The following is a 22,169-nucleotide window of genomic DNA, read 5'->3' as shown; positions in this document are numbered from 1 at the left end:
ATAGACTTTTCAAAGGTCACCCAGATTGGTCAGTCAGAAACCTCCCCCTAGGCCTGACTGGCCAGGCCTGAACTGTCCACATCCCGAGAAACTGTTTTTAATAACATCCAAACTTTATCTTTGTTTATAAAACACAAGAAGAAGAGAGAGAATGATTCTCATGGGAAAGGTCTGTGCTAGCCACAACACCTCTACTGCATCTGTCATCATCCCAAACTTACAACTAATGCCATTGCACACTTGGATTTCAGTTGGCTGGATTTTGCATTGCTTGTTAATTTAAGATCTCATGAGCAATGATTTGAAGGCCTTTGTTCATTTTCTCTGAACGAACTGTGTATCTGTTAGTGTTGCTGACCTGATGGGAGTTTTTAACTTTCTCATCCTCCCCAAAGCTGTGCCTGACACACCCCCTGGGCAGCAGTGCCTCGGAAGGGGAAAACAAGAGAATTCATGGGTTTTACTCAGGATACAAGGTGGTGCATGGATCTTCCATGACTCTGGCATCATTTGAATTATTTCTGTTTGCCCAAACCTTCCAAAAGCATTGTTGGATGCCTGTGGTCCTTGGTATGATTTTCACAAAGCATTATCAAAAAATCAGCCAAACACAGAGCAGTGGAGCAGCCAGGGGGTGATCTCAACCAGTGAGTGCATTCTGAGTCTGCCAATAATCATTCTTTTTTTCAGTGATGATCTGAATTTATAATAATATTGCACCTTGTACAAGTGCTGTAGTAGGGAAAAAAGCCAAAGCATGAATTAAGTACAGGCAAAATGGGGAAATAATATTTAAAATTTCTAAATCTACATAAATCTGTGGGAGACCTTCCCTCTTTAAGGTAGATTTCTCCAACATTAGGTACTGGCTTGTGAGTTATATCTGCTGCTGTTACTGGGCTAGTTGGGAGGACAGGCATGTTGGCTGGAATGAACTAATAAACTTTTCTATGCTTATGTTCACTAATAAAACAAATAATTTGCTGTTCTGATCGTGGGGAAATATGGAAATGACAGCCCACCTGACCTGCCCAGCCTCTTAAAATTTTATCAACGTTTTCTCTCTGCCAGGGAAAAGGGAAGGAGATCAAACATCTTTCTTAATCTCCCTTTTTTCCAGAAGCAAATCCAATTCCTGTTGAACACATGTAACAATAACCTATCCCATATGTGTTTTGCCCTTTGTTGCAACTATTTTTTATGAGTTGTTTCAGTTGCTATGCCTCTTATTTTTTTCACTTTTAGATTATCTTCTGCTGGTTTGCTCTGCCACATCAATCACAATTCAGAAAACATCTGCTAACCCTCTGCAAAGAATCTTTTTTTTCAATTTCAGTAATGCTAAAGCTGCTTGACAGTTTTACATCAGAAGCACTTTTGACAGAATGTAGCTCACGGGATGAAAGAAATAGAAGAAATTATAAAAATTCTATTTTTGTCACTTCTTTCCATAGGCCTTAGTAAATGTTGTTTTCTTTATCAGTGGGAAGAGCTACATAAATTCAATTTCTTCACAGGATTACAAAACATCCTCTTTAAACTTTCTCCAAGCATCTCATCTTTAAACCACATCCCATCCTTGCAGAGGGCAGAGGCAGTGGTGTGAGAACTGGGATATCAAATTCTGTATATCTTAGAAGAATAATCTGTTGGGAGGGTTTATTTTCTGTTACTGCTCACACATTAGGCTAGCAGCTTGTCTGACATTTCTCTCTCATTTTGCATTGCTTGTTGGGTTTGGTGATTGGTTGGGTTTTTTCCTGCAATAATAGTTGTTCCTTGTTGTTCAGCACATTTCTGCACTTGGCATTTTCTTGTAGGTTGTTGCTCTACATTGGTTTTGTTTATATTGGAAATTACTGAAAGATAAATTTCCTTCTAGGCAGGTTTGGTATCTTGGTCAGAAGTCATACCAATTTTAAAAAGCTTTTAAAAAGGCAAGTTCTAAATCTAACAGTTCTGATTTTTAATATAAACAGCAAAGAATTTAGAGTTGAGTCTCACCCTTCCCCTCACAATATAGGTGAAAATTTAAACTCAGCCTTTGGCCCAACTTTTCCTTTTCCCATTCCAGTGCTCAGATAATTGCACTTTAAAGTTTTACCTTGGAGGGAGTAAAATTCCTCCCAGATTTCTATTTGTATATTTCTGTATGTGTTAAGAATTTAATTTAGCTGTTCAGATTGCAGCAGAAGAGCCTCATGATTCTGTCTTGACAGCTTATTACATGCAAAAGGAAATTAAAAATAAATAAATGTTTAATTCCAGTGCATTCTAGCAACACATACACAATCTGTACAAAAAGCCTTGGAACTGTGCAAGTTGTAAAGAAAGTAAATACCAATAAAGAATTACTCTTTCTTCTGACAAATACAACTTTGAAAACTGCAACCAATAATTTTTCTGTCCAAACATACTGGGGCTGCCTAGTGAGCTGAAGGACATTTTACTTATTATGTTAGAAAGCACTTTTTCCCCCAAAGCATTTTATTATCTGATGTGTGCAAGCAGAGTTTTGAGTCTGATCAGGTTTATAAAAATCAAAAGCAAGAGTGTAATGTGGAAAAGAAAGCAAGGTGCAGTTTTAAGTGTTCTGAGATGGGACAGAGTACCCTCTGAGTTGATAAGTCCCTAAATCCACTCTGTTCTTAAAACTAAGAGTTAGAGTTGCACAGATTTGTCTGGCCATGTTTTGGCATTTTTCTCGATATGCAGGCAGCTGCATTGGAGGGATGCTACACCATTTTTTGTCTGGTTTTTTTTGGTTTTGGGGATTTTTTGTTGGTTTTTTTACATTTAGAGTCTGAAGCTCTTGCCTGGATCTCATCCTCAGCTGAACTGAGCTAAAATGAAATGGCTAGAGAATAGGCTGAACTTGCAGAGCTACCTCCTGTGTTGGAACTGGAGAGATGAGCAAAGTCTTTCAGTCATCAAGACTTCATAAGAAAGTGGACATTTTTACATATTTGAACAAAAGGCTACTAAAAAAAGTTCAAGCCTCCCTGGAGGAGAGAGGGATGCTTCTGTGAGTGGTGATAAAGTCTTTTCCAGCAGATTCTCAGGCAGTCCAGCCATGCTCCCCAGGCAGCCAGAGCTGGGCTGTGTGTCACCAAGCTCAGGACAACCAGGACTGTCTGTCTGAGTTTGGTCACTCTGACAAGCAGAGCACACTCCAGCTGGATTGCTTCCCAAGAGAACGGGATCCAGAGAGGAGAGCTGGGTTTTGGTGTGGTGTTGGTTTTGGTGTGGTTTTGGTTTTGGTGTGGTGTTGGTTTTGTTGTGGTGTTGGTTTTGTTGTGGTGTTGGTTTTGTTGTGGTTTTGGTTTTGTTCTGCTGTTCCTTCCTCGCTCAAAGGCTGAGGCAAGGGTGGTGTTGCAAGGCTTGGCAAACATCAGCCCATTGTGTTCCCATCCACAGGGTGATTTGCATGGATCTCCTTGTGTGTAGTTCAGTTTGAGAAGTCAATGAAGACATGAGTTGAAAAGGCAGGAAGGAGAACATCCTGAGCAGATGCCAAAACTTTTATTTTTTCTATTTTTTTACAGCGCATGGTTTTGAATTGAGTGCTTGTATGTGTTTAAATGGCATTGCCTACTCCAATATAGTCACCTTGCAGCTTGAAAATTTTCTTTCCTATTTCTTTTCACATAAACCACATTTTTTTGTCCTGTGTTGTGTCTTTCCTTACTATTCCAAGACCTTCCCTATTATTCCTTAAATAGAAATGACATCTGCAGCCCCAAGAATGCTGCACTACACCCACAGAATTTACTTTATCTAGCAATCTGCCACTAATATTCTGAGAATCCAGCAAGACAGAAAAAGACTACCTCCCCAAATTGCTATTGTACAGTTGTCCTTAAATGAACTGTGTCATATGAGTTCCCTTTGCAGCACTGGTGAAGAAAGTCCTCAATGTTTTTTCTCACAAATCACTGTAGATATATTGATCTAAGAGATCTTGCCATGAATGTGGACCTTTTTGTGCTCAAACTGTCTGTTCTTTTCCAGGCTTCCTTTAAAACTGCCATAAAACCTTTCATATGTATGAATATTTAATATTCTTCAATTTTCTAAGCCAGCGTCTACATTTATTAAGTGATAAACATCCACTTTGGGGAATATTGCTGTTCTATTGCTTGTGCTTTGGAAATAGAACCGTAGTGGCAGCCTCTCAGTGGTTTTTTTTGTCAGAAATAAATGTGATTTGTGCTCTGGCTGGGGATGGTGCATCAGCTCTGCCCCTCCAGAGTGGTTCCCAGAAGTGATGTGACTCAGGTCCTGTGCTGACTCACAGATCCTCCCCTGCTTCCTCCTTGCTTGCACTAAGTTGTAGTTTTCTTCTGAGCTGTATTAGCAGGGAAAGAATTGCTTCCCACACCCCTGGCACTGGCTTAAGTAGGAAAATGTAGGTTTTTGTGTGCATAGGGAGGCAGAGGAGGGATGGTCCTCTCCTTTCCTTTTATTCTTCCTCATTTCTGGGTCATTTATATGAGAGTGTGACTGCTTATACTGCTGGTTGAAAGAAAATCTGCCTTTTCCATGATTTAAGGGAATCTGTTGATGGGGAATTGTTATTTTCTGGTTTAAATGGAAGGGGGAAACCTTTCTGGTGCTATTTTATGGGTTTGAGTTGAGGGGAAATCCCTCATTTTCATCAACTTAAGGTTTGAATTACAAGGGAATCACTGTTTTCCCTTGGCTTTAAAGGTTTGAGGGGAAAATCCCCTTTTCCCAGCGTCTGAAATATTTAAATAAAGGAGGAAAGGGTGGAAAGAGAGAAAAAGGGGATGAAAGGTGAGAGGAAAAAGGGTGGGAAATGTGAGGTAATTGGGCACTCGTGCATTAATTAATTGGGAATTTATGGAGACCTCTGTGCAACAAAGGAGAGATACTAATTTTTTTGTGGAAAAATCTGGCAGAATCAGTCCCACAAAGAAGATTTTTCAGGTCTGAAAGTTCACGGTCTTGGAAAAAAGGTGAGTTGGGTGTTTCTAAGAAATGTCTTACTTTTTCTAGGCATGTCTTTCTTGAGAGGAATTCTGTATTAGCAAACCTACCATTAATTCCCTTGGAAATGTTCCACAGTGCAACAATGCCAAGTGCATTTCAGCAGCTGGGTCTTTTTCTTGGGCCATCTTGCTAAACCTTGGTGGAAATCCAGCAAAGCTTGTAAGAGCACAAGGGGATGTGTAGGTAATCCCATTGCTGGAGGTGCAGACACTGCCATGCTCTCAGATAAAGCACATTGGTCAATAAATGCTGAATCGACGAGCCAGCAGCCTCAGCATCTTCCTGAGACAAAAACACATCACAGAATAGCTCCAAAACAGCCACAGCAGCCCTAAAAGTGCATTTCCCAGAGCTTTGAGAAAGATCAGTGTGACTTAGAACAAGATTTTTTCCTTCTTTCTTCCCTAGTCCTTCTTCTTTCCCGTTGTGTTCTAAACTTTTGGGTTAATGCAGTCCTCTAGAGGCTGAAAAGGCTTTGACCTGGTATGAAAAGCAGTGTTTTTCCCACGTAATAAATATTTAAAATGTTTTATCAGCGTAAATAAATGCTAAATTCTGTGAGCCCAGGGAATGGCATTAACATGTTTTGCTTGCTGAAACATTTATGGAATCAGTGTCAGCCAACAGAACGCTGCCAAGAGGATTTTTTTTAAAGGTAAACCGAAGTGCTTTTAAAATAAATACTAAGAGTTGTTTAAGATCTTCAATTATTAACAGAAGAAAAGCGTGGGCTGGAAAAGTGCAAACAATCCCTCTCGTTGCACTTTCCCTAATCCCTGTGCAGCTCTCTGTGTCCAGCCTGGACTGAGCTGCTCCAGGCAGATGCTGCACCTTCCCAGATGTCTGGAGAGAGTCTAGCACATGAATAAGTACCTTTAGAATGCCAAATATTTGAAACCCATTTATTTTTATATTTACTCCTCAGGACTTAAGTTCAAGACCCTGTGTTTGAGGTTGGCCAGGGATGACATTGGCAGCCTCTGTAAGCAGCTCAGTGAAACCTGGCTCTGCTCTAGGAGGCAGTTTTTGGCATCACCTCCTTTAAATGCAGAGGCCAGCTCTGCACTCTGCTCAGGTCACCAGGCACTCTGATTTAATTGTGATTATCAGCTGCATGGCTCATTGCTAGGAGTGCAAACCTTACCTGTACAAGTGAGAAAAAATGCCAGAGGCAAACAGTGGTGTGAACACTCATGTGGGGTGATATCTGTGTGTTGCACCATGCAAGGATTAGGAGTATCCATGGTTCAGGACACAGAAATCATTCTGTTATAAGCTGAATTCTCTCTTTTTAAGCTGAAGTCTCTTTTCTTCCTCTGCACAGAGAAAGAGTCTGTAAAAGTGTGTAGAATTCTCACCATTGGTTAGAAAAATCTTTGTGACTGATTGTAAAAGGGGGTGATTTGCCTTGGTTTACTCTGATCAGAAATGCATCTGCACCTCTCAGCTCTCAGAGCACAGATCTGATGTGTTTTGAAGAGTGTGAGGTTTTTATTAAGATGTGACTCTGTTCCGCCTTCCCCCAGCTCTTCCCCAGCCCTTTCATCCCTCTTCATCCTCTCTCTCTCTTCTCCCCCTTGCCAGAGCAGTGAGTTTCTGACTGTCTGGCCATGGTTCCTCATACCATTCCTTGCAGCAGCTCCTGGTGTTGCAAGTGGCTTCCTGACTGAGAATAAAGCAAATTTCAGGCAGCAGCTGTGTTGCAGCAATAAGCTCACCAGCAATGTGGGGAGCCTGGGGATGTGCATGGATATCTTGCCTTTCTACAAGTAGCATTCTTTACATTTTCTGGACATTTCTAAAGTCGCTGCATACTCAGGTTTTGGGGTTTTTTTTGACTTTTAGAAACTCTGTGAATACTTTGATGGCAATGTATTTAGGTTTACTAATTACTGGAATCATCTGGATGCAAAGCCAGGCTGCCCTGAAGGGATCCTGCACAGCACACATGTCAATCCATGCTAACAAAATTCAGTGCCTCATGTGCTCTTCAAAGTTGGCTTGTTATCCTCAAGAGGCTTTTCTCTAATTAAGCTGCCTGAAGGTCCTGTTCATCTTCTGGTGGTACTTGTTCCCCTTGACCATCTAAATATCTTATAATATCTCAAGTTTGTGGTGCAAACCTTTGGTTTCACAAATCCTGCTTTGTTAACACAAAGGGCATTGGTTTGTGCAGATATTATCTTCTCTGGACAGCTGCAGTAGGCTGAAGCACTTTGAAGGTGTGGGTGTTAATGAAGCTGGTTTTAAAATGAGAAAGCTTTTTGTTCATCTTTTTGTCTGTCCTCAGTACTGTCTCAAGAGTTCTGGGTATTACCTACAGTGAATAATAAAATTAATTAATTAATAATAATAAAGGGTAAATTACATAAAACCTGGTATTGGAACTCTTAACCTCATAAGCTTGGCTACATTTTGGATTAAGAAGGCTCCCAAAGTCATTTGCTTTTGTGCAGATTTATTTGAAACTACAAGTGTTTCAATCTGCAAAGTTTGTGGGTTGTTTTTTTTCAGTTTTGCAGCCATCTGCAGTCTTTTAACATCCTTGTGTTGTTGTACCTTCTTTGGAAGAAGGTGAGATATTGTTTTAATTTTCTGGGGAATGTATCATTCCTGACTGATGTAAAGAATTGCAGCGATGGAGGTGTTGACTGCACTTCATTTTCTGTGCATATTTAGAATTACTAGACTGAATGACTTGGGCATTTAGAGGAAAAGGTTCACTGCCTCATGTTAGCACAGAAATTTTGGTTTTTTCTCCAGAGACATTGCTTATAGAGAGATGCACCCAGAGCAAACTGAGCAAGCAGAGTGGCCACTCTTGCCTGGGATGTTTTATCCTCTCAGTGATGTAGTTCATACAAGAATCTCCTTCTGAAAGCCAGAATGTTTCACGCTGAATTTCAGTTTTGGATCACAGCATATCCTTTGGACAGAGAACTGCTAACAGAGAACTGCACCACCTGCAGACACCTGAAAAAACCTTCTGACATCTGAGGGCTGCTAGAATCCAGCTAGGATTTGCCAGCAGGCAGTGAGGGATGCTGCTGGCCAGCTGATGCCACATTGGAGTATTTCTGCTGTGGAGCAAAGGCAGGCTGAGCCTTAGCTGTGAACTGACAAGTGGATTGCCTGCAAGGGAAAGTGCTTGTCAAGAGATGTGTCATCCTCATTAGAAAGTATTTAAATTAGTTTTTAAAAAAAAGAGAGGGGAAAAAAAAAAGTCTATGATCTTAGATGATAGATTTTAAAAGTTATTAGTTATCACAAGCTCTCTTGGCAGATGTATAACAGACATTTACAACTCATGAATCACATTTTTCAAAAATCACAGCTAATACCAACTTCTCTGAGGAGATGACAGCATTTGCAGGAGACATTAATGACTTCTGGCTCTCAGTCATTGCAAAATCATGAGCTTGTAATTGTTCTGATCTGGCTATTTGTAGACTATTGAGTTCTAGAGGTCTCTCAATACTTCCATCATTAATAACTTGCCAGTGACAATGGTTGCCATCACTGCTCCTAGTGATAAGTTTGAGATCTTTGTAAATGCAAATCCTTACTAAAGGCTGATGAGGCTGGCTTGATTGTTCTGGTTGTACACAATGAGGAATGAGACAGAGGCAGGCAAATGAATCTGCAGCTTGAGTCAAGTGCATCTGAGGGTACAGCAGCTTAGTGATTTAGAAATCTTAGCTACAAGTCACTTCCCTGAGCTGTTTCAGTGTTTGTCTTATTCATGATTAGGACTTTCAACAGCCTCATACCTTAAAAATCATGGAATAATATTTTGCTCATACCCATTTCTGGGCAAGCTCTGTTAAAAGGTGATCCATAAATCTTGGGACAAAAGCAGCACTGCTGGTTCTGTTGAGACTGAGATTAGACGAGGTGGATGTGGAGCACAAGGTGATCCTGAGAGGGCTGGGAGCTCTCACCCAGTTTGGGTTCTTGAGCAGCTCAGGCTCTGCCTGGGAGTGCCCTGACCTCTGGAAGGAGCCAGCATCAGAGCAGGGACAGGACTGCAGTTTGCCAGCTCTGCCCATGCTCTGGAGCTCAGCTCTGTGCACCCCAGCATCTGCTCTCCCATGGTTCTTGTCCCTCCTCAGCTCTGCTTGTTCTTTGCTTTTCCCATTTAACTCTCCTCAATGCCAAGTGTGGAACACCTTAGGCCTTCTTTGTCAGGATTTGGTGACAGGTGAGGTAATACCTGTTTCACTTCAGGCTGTGATCTAGGCTGTAATGGTGACTTTTTGCAGTGTTGGGGATCTTCTGGAGGGAGGTGATCATTAAATGTACATTTTTACATCATCAAGAAAATGTGTTCAGCTGAGGGGGAATGAAATAAAACTGCAACACTACTGTGCAATTTATAGCCTCTCTGAATTTTGTTCTCCTGCTGATAAGTGCTTCCTTCTGTTCTCCCTGCAGGTCTCCAGGTGGTTTTAAATTCAATTATCAAGGCCATGGTCCCTTTGTTGCACATTGCCCTGCTGGTGCTGTTTGTCATTATCATCTATGCCATCATTGGACTGGAGTTGTTCATGGGGAAGATGCACAAGACCTGCTACCATGTGCAAGGGGGACTGATAGGTAAGGGGAACACACACACAGTCCAAAATTTCCACAGGGATGCTTTTCCCATTTTTAACAGAGCTTTTCTTCTGGCACAGGAGAAGAATTTCCTCTGTTGCTCACTGCCTGTGTAGTTGTTTGGGGTTTCAGAGTTTCACCTCTGCAGACTGAACTACACAGGAGATGACATCACAGAAATGAACAACTCATATTTTTTATTATTAATCTCATACACAAATGCATCTTTGTTTTAAACCACTGTCATTGTAAAGGAATATATAACTCAGGGCACTAGCTGGTTTTTTTTAATCACAGGCTGCGACTGTAGTTAAAAGTGCAACCAGAAAGAAATCAAAATTATGTTAATAATGTCATTTAGGAAGAAACTTTTTGCATCAAATCCATCAGGAAAAAACTCTCAAATTGTTTGCAGAAAGAAATACTCACATTTCAAAATAATTCAATTGCATTGTCAGTCATTTAACCATCTGTTCATTTTCGTTTGATTTATTGATCCTGAACAGCAGCTATTTCTCATGTGGTGGTGGGTGCTAATGCCCAGGACCCAGTTCAGCTCATAAGTAAGAAAATATTGTACAGCAGAAAATTATTTTAGAAGTTTGGTATTTTCTGCTTTATAATGTTGGCAGATTTCATTTTCTGGAAATTATGCTAGAACCATAATGAACTGTCACTCTGGTTTTCTCTTTAAAGTGGGTATATGTTTCTCCCTTCTGTCTGGATGCATTAACATTACAGTATTTAATTCTGATATTATTATTTCTGGCATTCTTTCGTGATCAGAATGTTATCACAACTTTTGGAAAATTACAGTGTTTACCACATAAGATGAGAAAAAGACATAATTACCCTCTCACCTACACACACATACATACCTGCATCTGTTAAAAATATAGCACTAAGATCTGAAATCTGAATTTTTAAAAATCATATTGAAGAAGTTTTCGTGCTTGTAAAAAATTTTTGTTAGCCTTTTTTCGTTACCAAAGCATTTATTTTGGTTTGTTGTATAGGTTCTGAGATATTTGAAAGTACAGAATAAGGGGTGGATAATCAAACAGCACTTAGTTTCTGAGTGCCACTGGGCTACCAATGAAGTGCCACACGTCACCTAAATGCCACAGAGCAGAGCTCCACACTTTGTGCTGTAATTCAGCATGGCCCAGTGCCACACCAGGCTGTCTCCAGAGCACTGAAGCCTGTTTGCTGCAGGGCTCAGCCTCCCCCAGTGCCAGGCAGTGCTGCACTTCCCACATTAACCCAAATGCCAGGTGACTGCGGTGGGAGAGCGCTGCTCATGACAAGCAGCCTAATGGAACATGATAGGCTTGATCCAATGTTCCCTGTCATGTTGAAAGGCATGATTTCTTCCTCACAGGAGGGTATGTTTTGGAAAAAAAAAAAAGTCCATCTCGGTTTTGACTCTAAGATTTGACAGCTTGGCTATTATTTTTTACAGAAAGAAAGCGAAGCGCGACAGCGAGCAGTTGCCGCGTATTGCTGAGAAATCTGTCAGACTTAGCGCAAAATAGATTGGATAAAATCTGATATCCTTCGCTTGCTTATCAGCGTTTCCTTCACCTGTTTGTCCCCCTTCTCTCCTCCAAGACACCCCTGCAGAGGATGACCCCTCGCCCTGTGCCCCCCAGTCAGCCCACGGGCGGCAGTGCCAGAACGGCACCGAGTGCAAGGCGGGCTGGGAGGGACCCAAGCACGGCATCACCAACTTCGACAACTTTGCCTTTGCCATGCTCACCGTGTTCCAGTGCATCACCATGGAGGGCTGGACTGATGTGCTCTACTGGGTACGTATCCGAAAATGACAGCCTGAGGGTTCTGCTCGCGCTCGCTGCTGTGTGGAAATTTGGGGGCTTTTGCTGTCTTGCTGGTTGTCTAGATGAAGGCATGGTTGCTAGCATGGAGCTTGGATTAACTCAGCTTGCTGGGGGTGGGGGGTTTTAGCTGGTGCAATGAAATCAAATAGAAATGTTGGCTTTCCGTTGATATTTTGATTTTGAAAGACGGCAAATGGCTTATTGATTTGAAGATTTGCAATGTGCCTTGGTTGGGCAGAAAGTCACTGAAAGACCCTCTCTGCAGGAGTGAAACATGTCATACATCTCCAGGTGACTGATGAAGGAGTGTTTGTGACAGACAGCCGTGTGCTCTACCCATGGCATTTATGTTACAAAGGCACTGCACTGAGCAGCTCATAGGTTTGATAAGAAAGGCCTCACAAGTTCCAGCAGTACTCCTGATTATGACTTTTATCATATAAGAATTTATTCTAATGCTGTTAGCTCTGATTTCAATCATGGTTGCATGTTTAGCCAAAACATCATAGTATCTTTAATATCAATGGAGTCTCACCTTGTCCTGCACTCTAATTCTGGATATCCCAGCACCTTTGTATCTTTTAATTCCTAATGCATTGGGAAATTCATTGCAATACAATTACACTGTGGGAGGTAATATCAGGTTTAGCTTTCACCAGTAAATCGTATATAAACATATTTCTGGATTTGGCTCTGGCCATCAGCTTTTCCAGCAGTGTGTTATGATCCAGGACTTTCTTTCATTAACCCAGACTGTCACCAACCTGTACATCTGGCATGTAATGAGCCCTGCTTCTCCAGGATGGGAGGATTTGGTACAATTCATGATGTAGTTTGACTCGAAAAGACTCAAAGCACACAAAAGGATAATCTGGACTGAGGCAGCTTGCACTGTTAGTCAACATCAGTTTCTCTCTTAAACATGAGCCTGAAGTTGCCTTGTACCCACCAGTGATTTAGAGTTTACAAGATTTGCCTTTGAAGATTTAGCTTATCTGCAAAGGATGGTCTCTGTGTGGAACAGCTAGAAGTTTTCTCTTTATCTTCTTAAGCTTAGATTAGAATAGTGACTATAGCTTCCTTCTAATGCCTGAGATAAAGGGCAGAGATCAAACCACAAGGGGAGTCTGGGTCTCAGAGAAAAAAAAATTGCCATTACTAGAAAAGAGGGTGTGAATTAATAAAATCATGATGATCAGAAGTTAGTCAGAGGAGAAACTGGGCAAAACTGCTCCACAGCTCAGCTATGGCTACATACAATATACCTGTCTTTTTACCTCATTTAACTCCCATTTCTCCATGCTGTGTGTGATTGAGAGGATTTATTTACAGGGGAAATTGGAGAGAATAAACAATATCAGCAAAAGACATGAAAATAGTTTTGGTCACATACACCATCCAGTATTGTGACACCTCTCCACAAGTTATAAACAGCTTCTCCAAAGACATGTGCTATGAAAAACCCTTCCAATTCCCACCCTTTTGGGCTCATGTGTCACTTCCATGACTGGATATGAATCCTGCTTAACTCGTTATCAGTTATCTAATAACAGGAGCCAAAATCATATATTCACTTCCAACTGATTTTCTACCGTGACTGCAGCAGGCAGGCTGATTTTTATGGTGTCCCTGCAGCAAACTGGGTTTTAGTTGTTGGAATTTCTTTTTGGTATTCAGCCAGCTTTCTTTTCACTGGTATCCTAAGCTGTTCTTTTTTTTCTTTAGAGACAGTATGGTGAACTTAGACCAAAAATTAATATAAATTGATGGTCATTATTTTTAGGGGCATGCATATCATGAGCCCTTTAGATTATGGCATTGTTAGAATGCTTGCTTTAGAAAGAGAAGAAATATTTGTTATCTTCAGTTCCCCGTTATTCCTAGACAAGACTACAAAAGATAAGAGTTAGCACTGCAGAAAAAAAATGTCAGTAATTGAGGAGGAAGAAATTCAGTTTGTAAAGTAAAAAACATATCACCTCTGTTTGAAGACCATGAAATACAACGTTTGGGTAAATACCTGAACACCTGAGCTGGCAGGCATTCTTGGTTAAGCTGCTGGAAATAATCCTGAGAATACTGTTGTCCCAAATGATTTTTGCCTCTTTGTGTTGAATTGACAGAGCAGTCAGAACTCAGCTCTGATCAGTGTTTGCCATCTGGTCAGGTGAGGTGTTTCCTTCTGCAGAGGGGCTGTGCTGTGCTGGGGCAGGGGCTGCTTGGGAGAAATGCTATTGCCTTCATATTTGTGTGTGGAAACAGCCTCTAAACACTCACACTGCAATTTCCTGTAATTTCCATCCATATCTATCTCTCTGGGGTTTATACAGTAAGGTTTAGAATGCATGGCAAGGGCATTCTAGCTTAAGTTAGCTACGTCAGAAGGAAGAGTATTCTGGATAGTAAAGACTAGAAAAGATGCAACATTTCAGTTTCTGAAGGAAGAATTTTAGTATGTGAGGTAGGATACAAATATCTATCTATAATTTACTGTGAGCCACTGTTTCTTTAGTGCAGTCAGACTCATACATCACTTCACTCCCTGGTCTTTGCCTTTTTGGCTGAGGAAGGGTGGACTTGTCATAGACAGCCCACTGGGAGCTGCATCTCCACAGGGTGCAGAGATAGGAGGTTATTCTCTTCTCAGCTCTGAAAGATCTCCTGGAACCACAGTGAGGTCATGAAAATGAAAATTTGCTTTATAAGGAAGTAAATCTGCACAGTTATTTACATTAGAAATACAGAGTTTGTTGTCCATTTTACAGTGAAAGTACAGATTAAAAAACAGCGTAAGAAAATTTTGTCTGCACGTTGGCACAGTTTTGCTAAGAAAAATTTTAGGTGATGATTTTCAGAGGTCATTCATTAAATTTAGCAATGGAAGCTAATGGGCTAATATTTAAAAGTGCTGAGCATTCAAAGTTCAAGTAGACTTTTAAGCTGTTAGCTCCTCTGCAATTCAGGGTAGATAACAAGGTTTGAATCTGGGGTCCTGCTGGGGTCAATGGCAAAATTCTCATTAATTTCAAAAGGTCAGGATCTCGCTTTGTATTTTGTAAAATCTTGATCATGCTGTTGAGATTTCCCACATGCAGTCAGAGTACAACACAAGGACTTACAAATGCCTAATCAGAGCCTTTATATCTATTGAGGTTAGTTTTCCAAGGACATACATGTCAATGCAGGGAGTTTTCTTTGCTCCCTTCTTAAATCAGAAAATCTGTGCCTGACCTGAAACTCAGCAGAACAACAGATAAAGCTCTGGGCTGAATTACTTGGCTGGAAGTGTTGAGATGATGGAGCAATTCCCTTGCTTTGAACTTTTCTATAAGTGCTTCTCAATTATGTCTTCTTATATTCTGGGGAAAAAAAACCCAAAAAACTCCAAAAAAACCCCAAAGCCAACTTTTGAAAGATACCTAGATCTCTGCATTCCTCTCAATGGGAATGGAGGGAACTTAGCACATTTCAGCATGCTGCCCTGAAAAACAGAGTAGTCATTTCAGGAAACCAACGTCTGTCCTGTGCCACAGTTTGCAAGGTTAAACCTGCATGTTTAAAAGTTAAAAAGCTGTGTGATCTTCCACAAGCCCTAGATCCCTAATCCACTTAATAGCTCTTCAAATTTTAACTTATTTCCTGCTTTTTCCTTCATGCTTCCAGTGCAGGCTTTTCACCTGTGCAGTGAAACCTGTCTGCTCTCTCATGGAGTGCTGTTTCCCAGCCTGGGATCCACAAAAAGATAATCAGAGACAGGAAAGCAATAACCTTTTATTCCCTGGAAGGACTTGGCATCACTAGGATCAATACACTTTCCAATCTCCTCTCTCTCTCTCTGAGCAGATAAGACTTGTGAGTGGATTGGTTTCTTTGGAGATAGGAAAGAAAAATGTTAGGGAAAACAGTTTGACACTGGTGTTGTGGAAGGTGGGATAATTACTTAAAAGGAGCCAAAATTTTAATGTGAAATAACTATATTGGACAGGATGAAAATCTGTGCAAAACAACCTTGCTGACTGTTCACTGAAGAGTTGATCTTTGTTGGAGGGACCATTAAGTGTTTGTAGAAACACATCTCCTGTGCTGCCTCAGTCTCACAGGGCTGATTTTGTCCCATGCAGGTGGCTTTGTCTCACAGCCACTCTGCAGAACCATTTGAGCAGACAAGCACCTCTTGTCATTTGTCACATTACAACTTTCCCTGTGCGTTGTGGAAGGAGTTGAAGTTATTTTTCTCAAAACTCTCCTTGCTGTGTGATCAGGCAGCATTGGCAGCTGGCTTGGTGCAGACACCAAGGTCCATTGCTGATCACCCATCCATCCTGGGAACTTCCAGCAGCAGATGAAAATCCAAATGGTGCAAATTGAATCATTTTGGATTTTGTAATCAGCCTCTGCTGCAGTCCTTTATTTTGTATTGTCTTGTTGACTAAGGATGAAAACTAATCTCTGTACTGTTTATAACACAGTATTTAAATATTTGTAGGCATTTGTTGTCTTCACATAATCTTTTTTCTAATCTGAGGAGATTCAGTGCTTTCAACTGTCCCTAATGGATCTTCTTTTTAATTATTTTTAATCAGTTTGTTACTGTCCTTCAGGGGAAGCTCCATGTCTGAGTTAAATACAATTTGGCCAGTGCCCTGTCTCTAGAAAGGTTTTCATCTCTGTGTGAAATGTGCTCTCTGCAGCTGGAGATCTGTGACACTGCATGCAAATCTAACTGCAGCCTCAGTTTTCCGTGCCTGGTCTCTCCACTGCCCTGCAATGGTACATAGAAATAAAAACAGAGCTCAGAGAAGTTGCAAAACACAACCACATGTTGTACTGGGCTGTTTGCACTGCTGGGTAGTGGAGAGCCTGGTGCTGAGTTGTTCTGCTTGCCCCTGAGAGCTTGAATTCCAGGATTGAAGAATTCTGCTTGAGCAGCTTGTAGGTTATTAATATCAAGCAACCTTGAGCCTGCCATGAGTTTTGGAGTCTTGGCTGTCACCCATGTCATTTGGACAACACTTGAGAATACTTGGTGGAGTCTCTGAAAATAACCTGCAGTGCCTCCAGGAACAATTCACCTCAAGGCTCTGAGTGTAAACTAAACAGTGGTGTTATTACAGATGGACTAAGGCCAAGTCTGGAGGAGATCCAGGGCACTCACCTGGCCCTGGAAGAGATGCCCAAACTGGCACACAATAAGTTGACTTGCTCAGATTTAAAAAAATCCCTGTTAGCCTTCCCCAGCCCCGAGGCAAGAAAATGTGTTAATAACCTAAAACAGTGCAGTGAGAGACACAACACAGTGAGATTGAATCAGTGCAAACCTTCAGCAGCATCACATCCTCAGGGACACCAGGGAGAAACATCTGTAGATGCAGTGGGTTCAACAGGCTGTCCTGGAAATTCCCTCCACCTCTCAGTCTTTGAGATGAAACTTTCAGGAGTGGCTAATTCAGTTTGAAACAGGGGCTTACAGTCACCCTTACCACTCCCATCATGAAATCAAAACGGAACAAATTGAACAACAGATGTAATTTACTTTGCTGACAGCACTGACAGATCTTGTGAGCTTTTCTCACTCCCCTCCTCCAGCCTGTTGCAGCCAATGAGGAAGACGTGAGAAATTCAGAGATATTGCCACAAAGTGGAAGACATTAAAGGCAGAGCTGCAACCCCCAATTTTCGCCAGCTGTGTTTTTCCTTCTAACCCTTTATTCTTGCAGCGCTCAAGCTTGAATTAGTAAGGCTTTCCACAAAAGACAATGATCTGATTCTAAGAATATATCTGTCTACATGTTTCCATGGTGTTTATTGCCCATCCCACCTCCGCCCCTCCAAGCAAACCAAAGCTGGGCTTTTATTGTTGTGGGGTTGAGGATTTTTAATCATCTTTTTGGCAGGGGTTTGCATGAATGTGAAAAATTTACAAAGAATAAGCACGCAAGTATGAGCAACCCATGGCTGGGATTGCAGAGGTTGTTTCATCTCCATCTGCTGTACCAGGGGTGGGTAAGGGGAGAGATCCCACAGTTCAGAGCACTGAAGGGCCACAGCATTCATGCACTGAAAAAAAGCAGCTTCCACATTCGATTTGCATAAATGCTGACCTCAATCTGTTTGCCTGTTTTTCTCATTAACAACTGCACATGCAACTGTAGTGGTTGCTGTGGCGCTGAGTTGAGAGTGAGTAACAGCAGTGAGTTACTCATTGGCACCTGCCACCAAAACCTGCTGCTCTGCATTTGCTCAACACACTCGTGTGAAGTGAAGTCCTTATGAGCCCTTCAGAACTCAACTTTGGACTTCTCAGCCCTCTTCCTCTGTGGGAAAAGAAGCTCTCCATTAAAAAATGAGCTTTTTTTGGGTTGGTTATGGGAGGTGTGAATAGAAACCCTCTGCCCAGTGCTCCTGTGTGGGAAGGACCTTTTCAATAGCCCTGTCTTTCTGTTGCCCTTTCACTTTCCTTTCTTCCTTTGTTCTTCTTTAGACTTTATCCTAACTGCTGCTGTCTAATCACCACCGAGACTTTTCTTATCTTTAATCTTTTGTCCCAGAGCTATAAAATTAAGAGCTAAATTACTGGGACATTTACACACAACTTAGGATTTTGAGTGCCTCTCTTTGTGGGTGCACTGCCTGAGCCCTACCATCAGTTTTGTCAAGAAATGATGATTGATGCCTTGTGAAAAAATAATTGGGTTGTTATCTGTGGACTCATATCCACTAGACAAATTCACAAATAACAGGCTGGTTCATTACCTGATCCTGGGAAAGAGAAAGACAAGGAAGTCTGCCCAAGGTCAGGACAGAAGTCATGTCTCAATAACTGTTTATTAAATTAATGTTTGTTTTGAGTTTAACTTGTTTCAACATCTTGCTTTTAAGACAAGGGCAATGCAACTAAACCTTCACCAGTCTTACTGTGAATGATAAGTCCTTCCTGCCTGCAAAGGGAATTGGTCCATTAATATTGGCTTTATTCAATTATTTCAGAGGGATTTCTGGCTGGGCAGGATTTGAGGGCTCAATAGGATGAGTGGTCAGAAGTGTATAGTTTATCTACACCCATGTCCTGCTCTAGAGCTGTGTCCTTGTAACTCCAGTCCTCTGAACTGCACCCAAACTGGAGACCTAAAAACAAGATTGGACATATCTTGCCTACATGGATTTGCTTATAAGACTCATAAGAAAAGGAGAAGGGGCAGTCTTGTCAGTCATGCAGTTGTACCTCATTCAGGCTCTTTGTCAGTAATTTCCCCAGCAAACCTCTGCCATCTGTTGCAGTTGTACAGTAAACCAGTGTGGAGGCCACTTGAAATTACAGATTTAACTTGGACACTTGCTAAGCACACTCAGTATTTCCCCTCCAGTGGTGAACATGCTGGTGGTGCTGGTTGGTGGTTGGATTTGTCTTTAGAAACCTCTTCTGACCTTAATGGTTCCATGATTCTCTACCTCTCCAACAAGCACAAACAAGGAAGCTTTTTCAACAGAAATAATCTGCAGTGGAAAGCAGTTCAGCTCAACCATTGTGTGCCATGGACATTTTGACCTGCTGGGATTTGAATGCAAGGTGTAATTCTCTTCCTTGCCCTCAGACAGAGACTTTGTATTTTCCATAATAGCTCAGTCTGGTGAAGAACATCAGACTCTAAAAAACAATGTGCACCCAAGCTGAAAACAGATGAAATATGAACCTGGAACTTTACTAACAAATGAAATAATGTTGTGGAGCTCAGTGTTTAGATACTGAGAGCTAAAAAAAACCAGTGGAAGGACTCAGTGACAACATACAGTCAGTATCAGTCATCTGGGACTAGCCAGTTGAAAGTTTGGTCTTTTTCTACATTCCTCTGACTTTATGCAGTCTTCCCCAGCTGATGAAATGTGCATATCCTTGAAAAGGTGGAGCCTGTATTTAATGAGTGATGAAAATGTGACTCAGTGCTGCTATAAAAAACAAGCTTGGCAAATTCTAGTGGTAGCAATGCACTTCCCTCAAACTGTGTGCAACTAAAGCAAATACAGTTTGCTCCATGTAACAGCAAAATGGCATTCCTGTCTCACTTTAGAGAAGCTCATATGAGGTGAGGACATTTCTAGCAGATAATCTTTGTCAGGAGAGGTGAAGAAGCAACCTCTGCAGGCTCCATGCTCTCAGATCTGTCTGCCACCTTCCCCTCCCTCTTCTGCACTCATCTTCCATTGCTGCAGTTTCTTGGATTCTTTCTCAAGGGTTCTGCGTTGCAAATTAATCTTGATGTTGCTGTTGTCCTCATCAAGGCAGTCCTTTCTCACTTAATGGCTCCATTTAGCTCCTGCAGAGAATTCTGTACAAATTGCCAATGTTTCTGCCTCAGAGTGGAATTTTAATTTGCTCTTTCCATCACTAGAGTATACAGAACTCTCTGTATACAATTGGGGAACCAAGCTACACACAGGAGTCCTCATATTTTTCCTCCTGCCCACGTAGGATGAATCTTGCCTACATTATTCATTTTTATCCTGCAGTGACTATAGCAGAATAACCTGTCTAGAGCATTCTCTGCCCTGCGTTCTGTGCTCTTGTCTTCCCCCAGATCTGTCTTGCCTTTCTCATGAAGACACTGAAAAACATGATGGATGTTTATATGTACCTAGAGAATTCACACACAGAATTTGTGAAATTCCATCATTGAGGTAACACAGTGAGCAGAGCCTTTAAAACAAGAGCTTGCAGAAAACAACTCAGCTTAAAATTTCCTTTTGCATTCTGTGCTTCAAAATAAAAGAAATTATATGGTCAAAACAGGACCAATGATCAAAGGCTGCTTGTTCCTTTGGCTGTCATCTGTTCAGACTGAAGCTGGATTGAACTCTCTGGTCTCCTCTTTGGAGCCATCTGATGGCACCAGCTATAAAATGTGGACTCTTTAGGAATGGTCTTAAGGAGTGACTGTGGCTTAGAGTCCCTTCAAGACTATTTAGGGTGTTGATGCTTAGAAAGAAATTCCACCCAGACTGAGAGCAAAGGCATTTGGAGGTCTTTGCCTATATGTTAAGCCATTGTTCCTAAATCCATAAAAGTAAGTCTGGTTTAGTTTAGTTTTTGTATTTTTGCTTGTTACAAAGTTTGGAATTTTTGTCCTTTTTTTACCCCCATGTCTCTCCCTTTGCCTTGAGTCAGCACTGAGACCTTAAATAATCATTCCTTTTCACCTCTTTTGAAGACTCAGAACATCTGAAAGGCTATTCCAGGTCGACAAGATGATAATACTTTTCATGATGCACTGGAATTTACAGACTGAAATGCTTACAGGTTTTTGTCATTTTTTAGTCACTATGTACATTAAGCGTCAATTTTTTCCCAAGGAATTTCTGAAAATAAACTCTTTCTCATGCATTCCTCCCAGCCCTGTGCCCCAGCCTAGTCAAGCAAAGCACTTGTGCATCTCAGCTCATTTCCACTGGTGACAATAATATTGACCATTGCCCTCAGAGGAATTATTCATATGCCTTAAATTATGCACACACATGATTACTGGATTAAAAACCAACCAAGCAAAGACAACTAATTAGATTTTAAATGATGAAGGATCCGCAAGGTGGAATCTGCATCCTTAGTGTAATAATGCACTGTCTAAATCCACTTTTAAGGATATCTGCTGGGTTATAGGAAATGTGATCCTTTCCTGAATGGTGAAGTCAGATGGATTTATATTCTTTGCAGAGACTTACCTGAGGTGTATGTGGAGAGAAACCAGGAATTGGTCAAGTGTGTGCTTTTTGGCATCTTTATTGACATGATATGCAGCAACTTCACACCATTCAGGCTCCAAACAAATCAGCATTTTCAGGATATGTAGGACTTCACTTGTAAAGAAACAATCTCATAGTTTGCCCCACAGGTTGGAAAAAGTGCTCATTGAGCCTATTATACAGTGAAAGTCCATTTTGGTACTGAGTCCCTTGTAACTCTGCCTTTAGTCCTGTGCCACCTCACTGATAACTTTCTAGGACTTCTTCTAAGCATTTATAGTTTTGTAAAGAAATTAGCAATTGTGAATAATAATGAGCAATTTCCTTGTTAGAAAGCAACACTTCATTATAGAATACTACATTATAAAATACTTGTAGCACCCGCATTTAAAAAAATGTTCCCACAACATTCTATAGCCATTAGAAATCAATTAGCAATTTATTCAAGGAATAGAAATCTATCCCAGGTACCCTAACTGACTTTCCATTAAGCTGCAGCTCTCCAGCATTGTGCACTGAACAAAGCAAATTTTTGGTTTTCTTCAGCTTGCTACTTTGCAGTGACAGCTTCCCTTTTCTGATGGATTAAACTTTTCCTGTAACTCTCTATTACTTTTGAAAGACATTTAGCTCAGAGTGTCAGGGGTGTGAGTGTGTGAACTGTAAAGTCAGCAGAATTTAGTGAATTGTGTCTCCCCCTGCCATGCAGTGACTGAGAGGCTGTGCTTGGTGAGGCTCAACCACTGTGTTAATAGGTTATTTGCCTCTAATGTTGTCTTTGAGCTATTGGTGCCTCTGGAAGGAATGAGATACTTGCAAATGTGCCAGACTGTTATCCCTGGGAAAGAAAAAAAAATCACTGGACAAGTAATGCATGAATATCTCCTGTGTCTTCACCTGTGTCTTCTGCAGAACATGGAGACAAAGGCCAAGGTCTGTGAAGAAAGACTTTGATTCCTTGGCCCCTACTGAAACTGCTGAGAGTAACTG

At 41.2% G+C, this 22,169-nt stretch overlaps 1 protein-coding gene across 23 annotated transcripts in view; it reads left to right on the top strand.

The window, feature by feature from the left end:
• Window positions 1-22,169, top strand: part of CACNA1C (calcium voltage-gated channel subunit alpha1 C) — a 357,538-nt gene that overhangs the window by 215,930 nt on the left and 119,439 nt on the right. For all 23 annotated transcript variants that reach the window (XM_085049353.1, XM_085049355.1, XM_085049346.1 and 20 more), the window contains exons 6-7: window positions 9,448-9,609; window positions 11,221-11,417. In XM_085049353.1, coding sequence (XP_084905479.1) covers window positions 9,448-9,609; window positions 11,221-11,417 — 359 coding nt within the window. The remainder of the gene's footprint in view (window positions 1-9,447; window positions 9,610-11,220; window positions 11,418-22,169) is intronic.

Source organism: Lichenostomus cassidix, chromosome 1Ab (assembly GCF_008360975.1).
Source record: "Lichenostomus cassidix isolate B80296 chromosome 1Ab, HeHo_3.0, whole genome shotgun sequence".
In the NCBI taxonomy this organism is placed as follows: Eukaryota; Metazoa; Chordata; class Aves; order Passeriformes; family Meliphagidae; genus Lichenostomus; species Lichenostomus cassidix.
The sequence above is the reverse complement of the archived record's forward strand: the minus strand, read 5'-3'. Positions and strand labels throughout refer to the sequence as shown.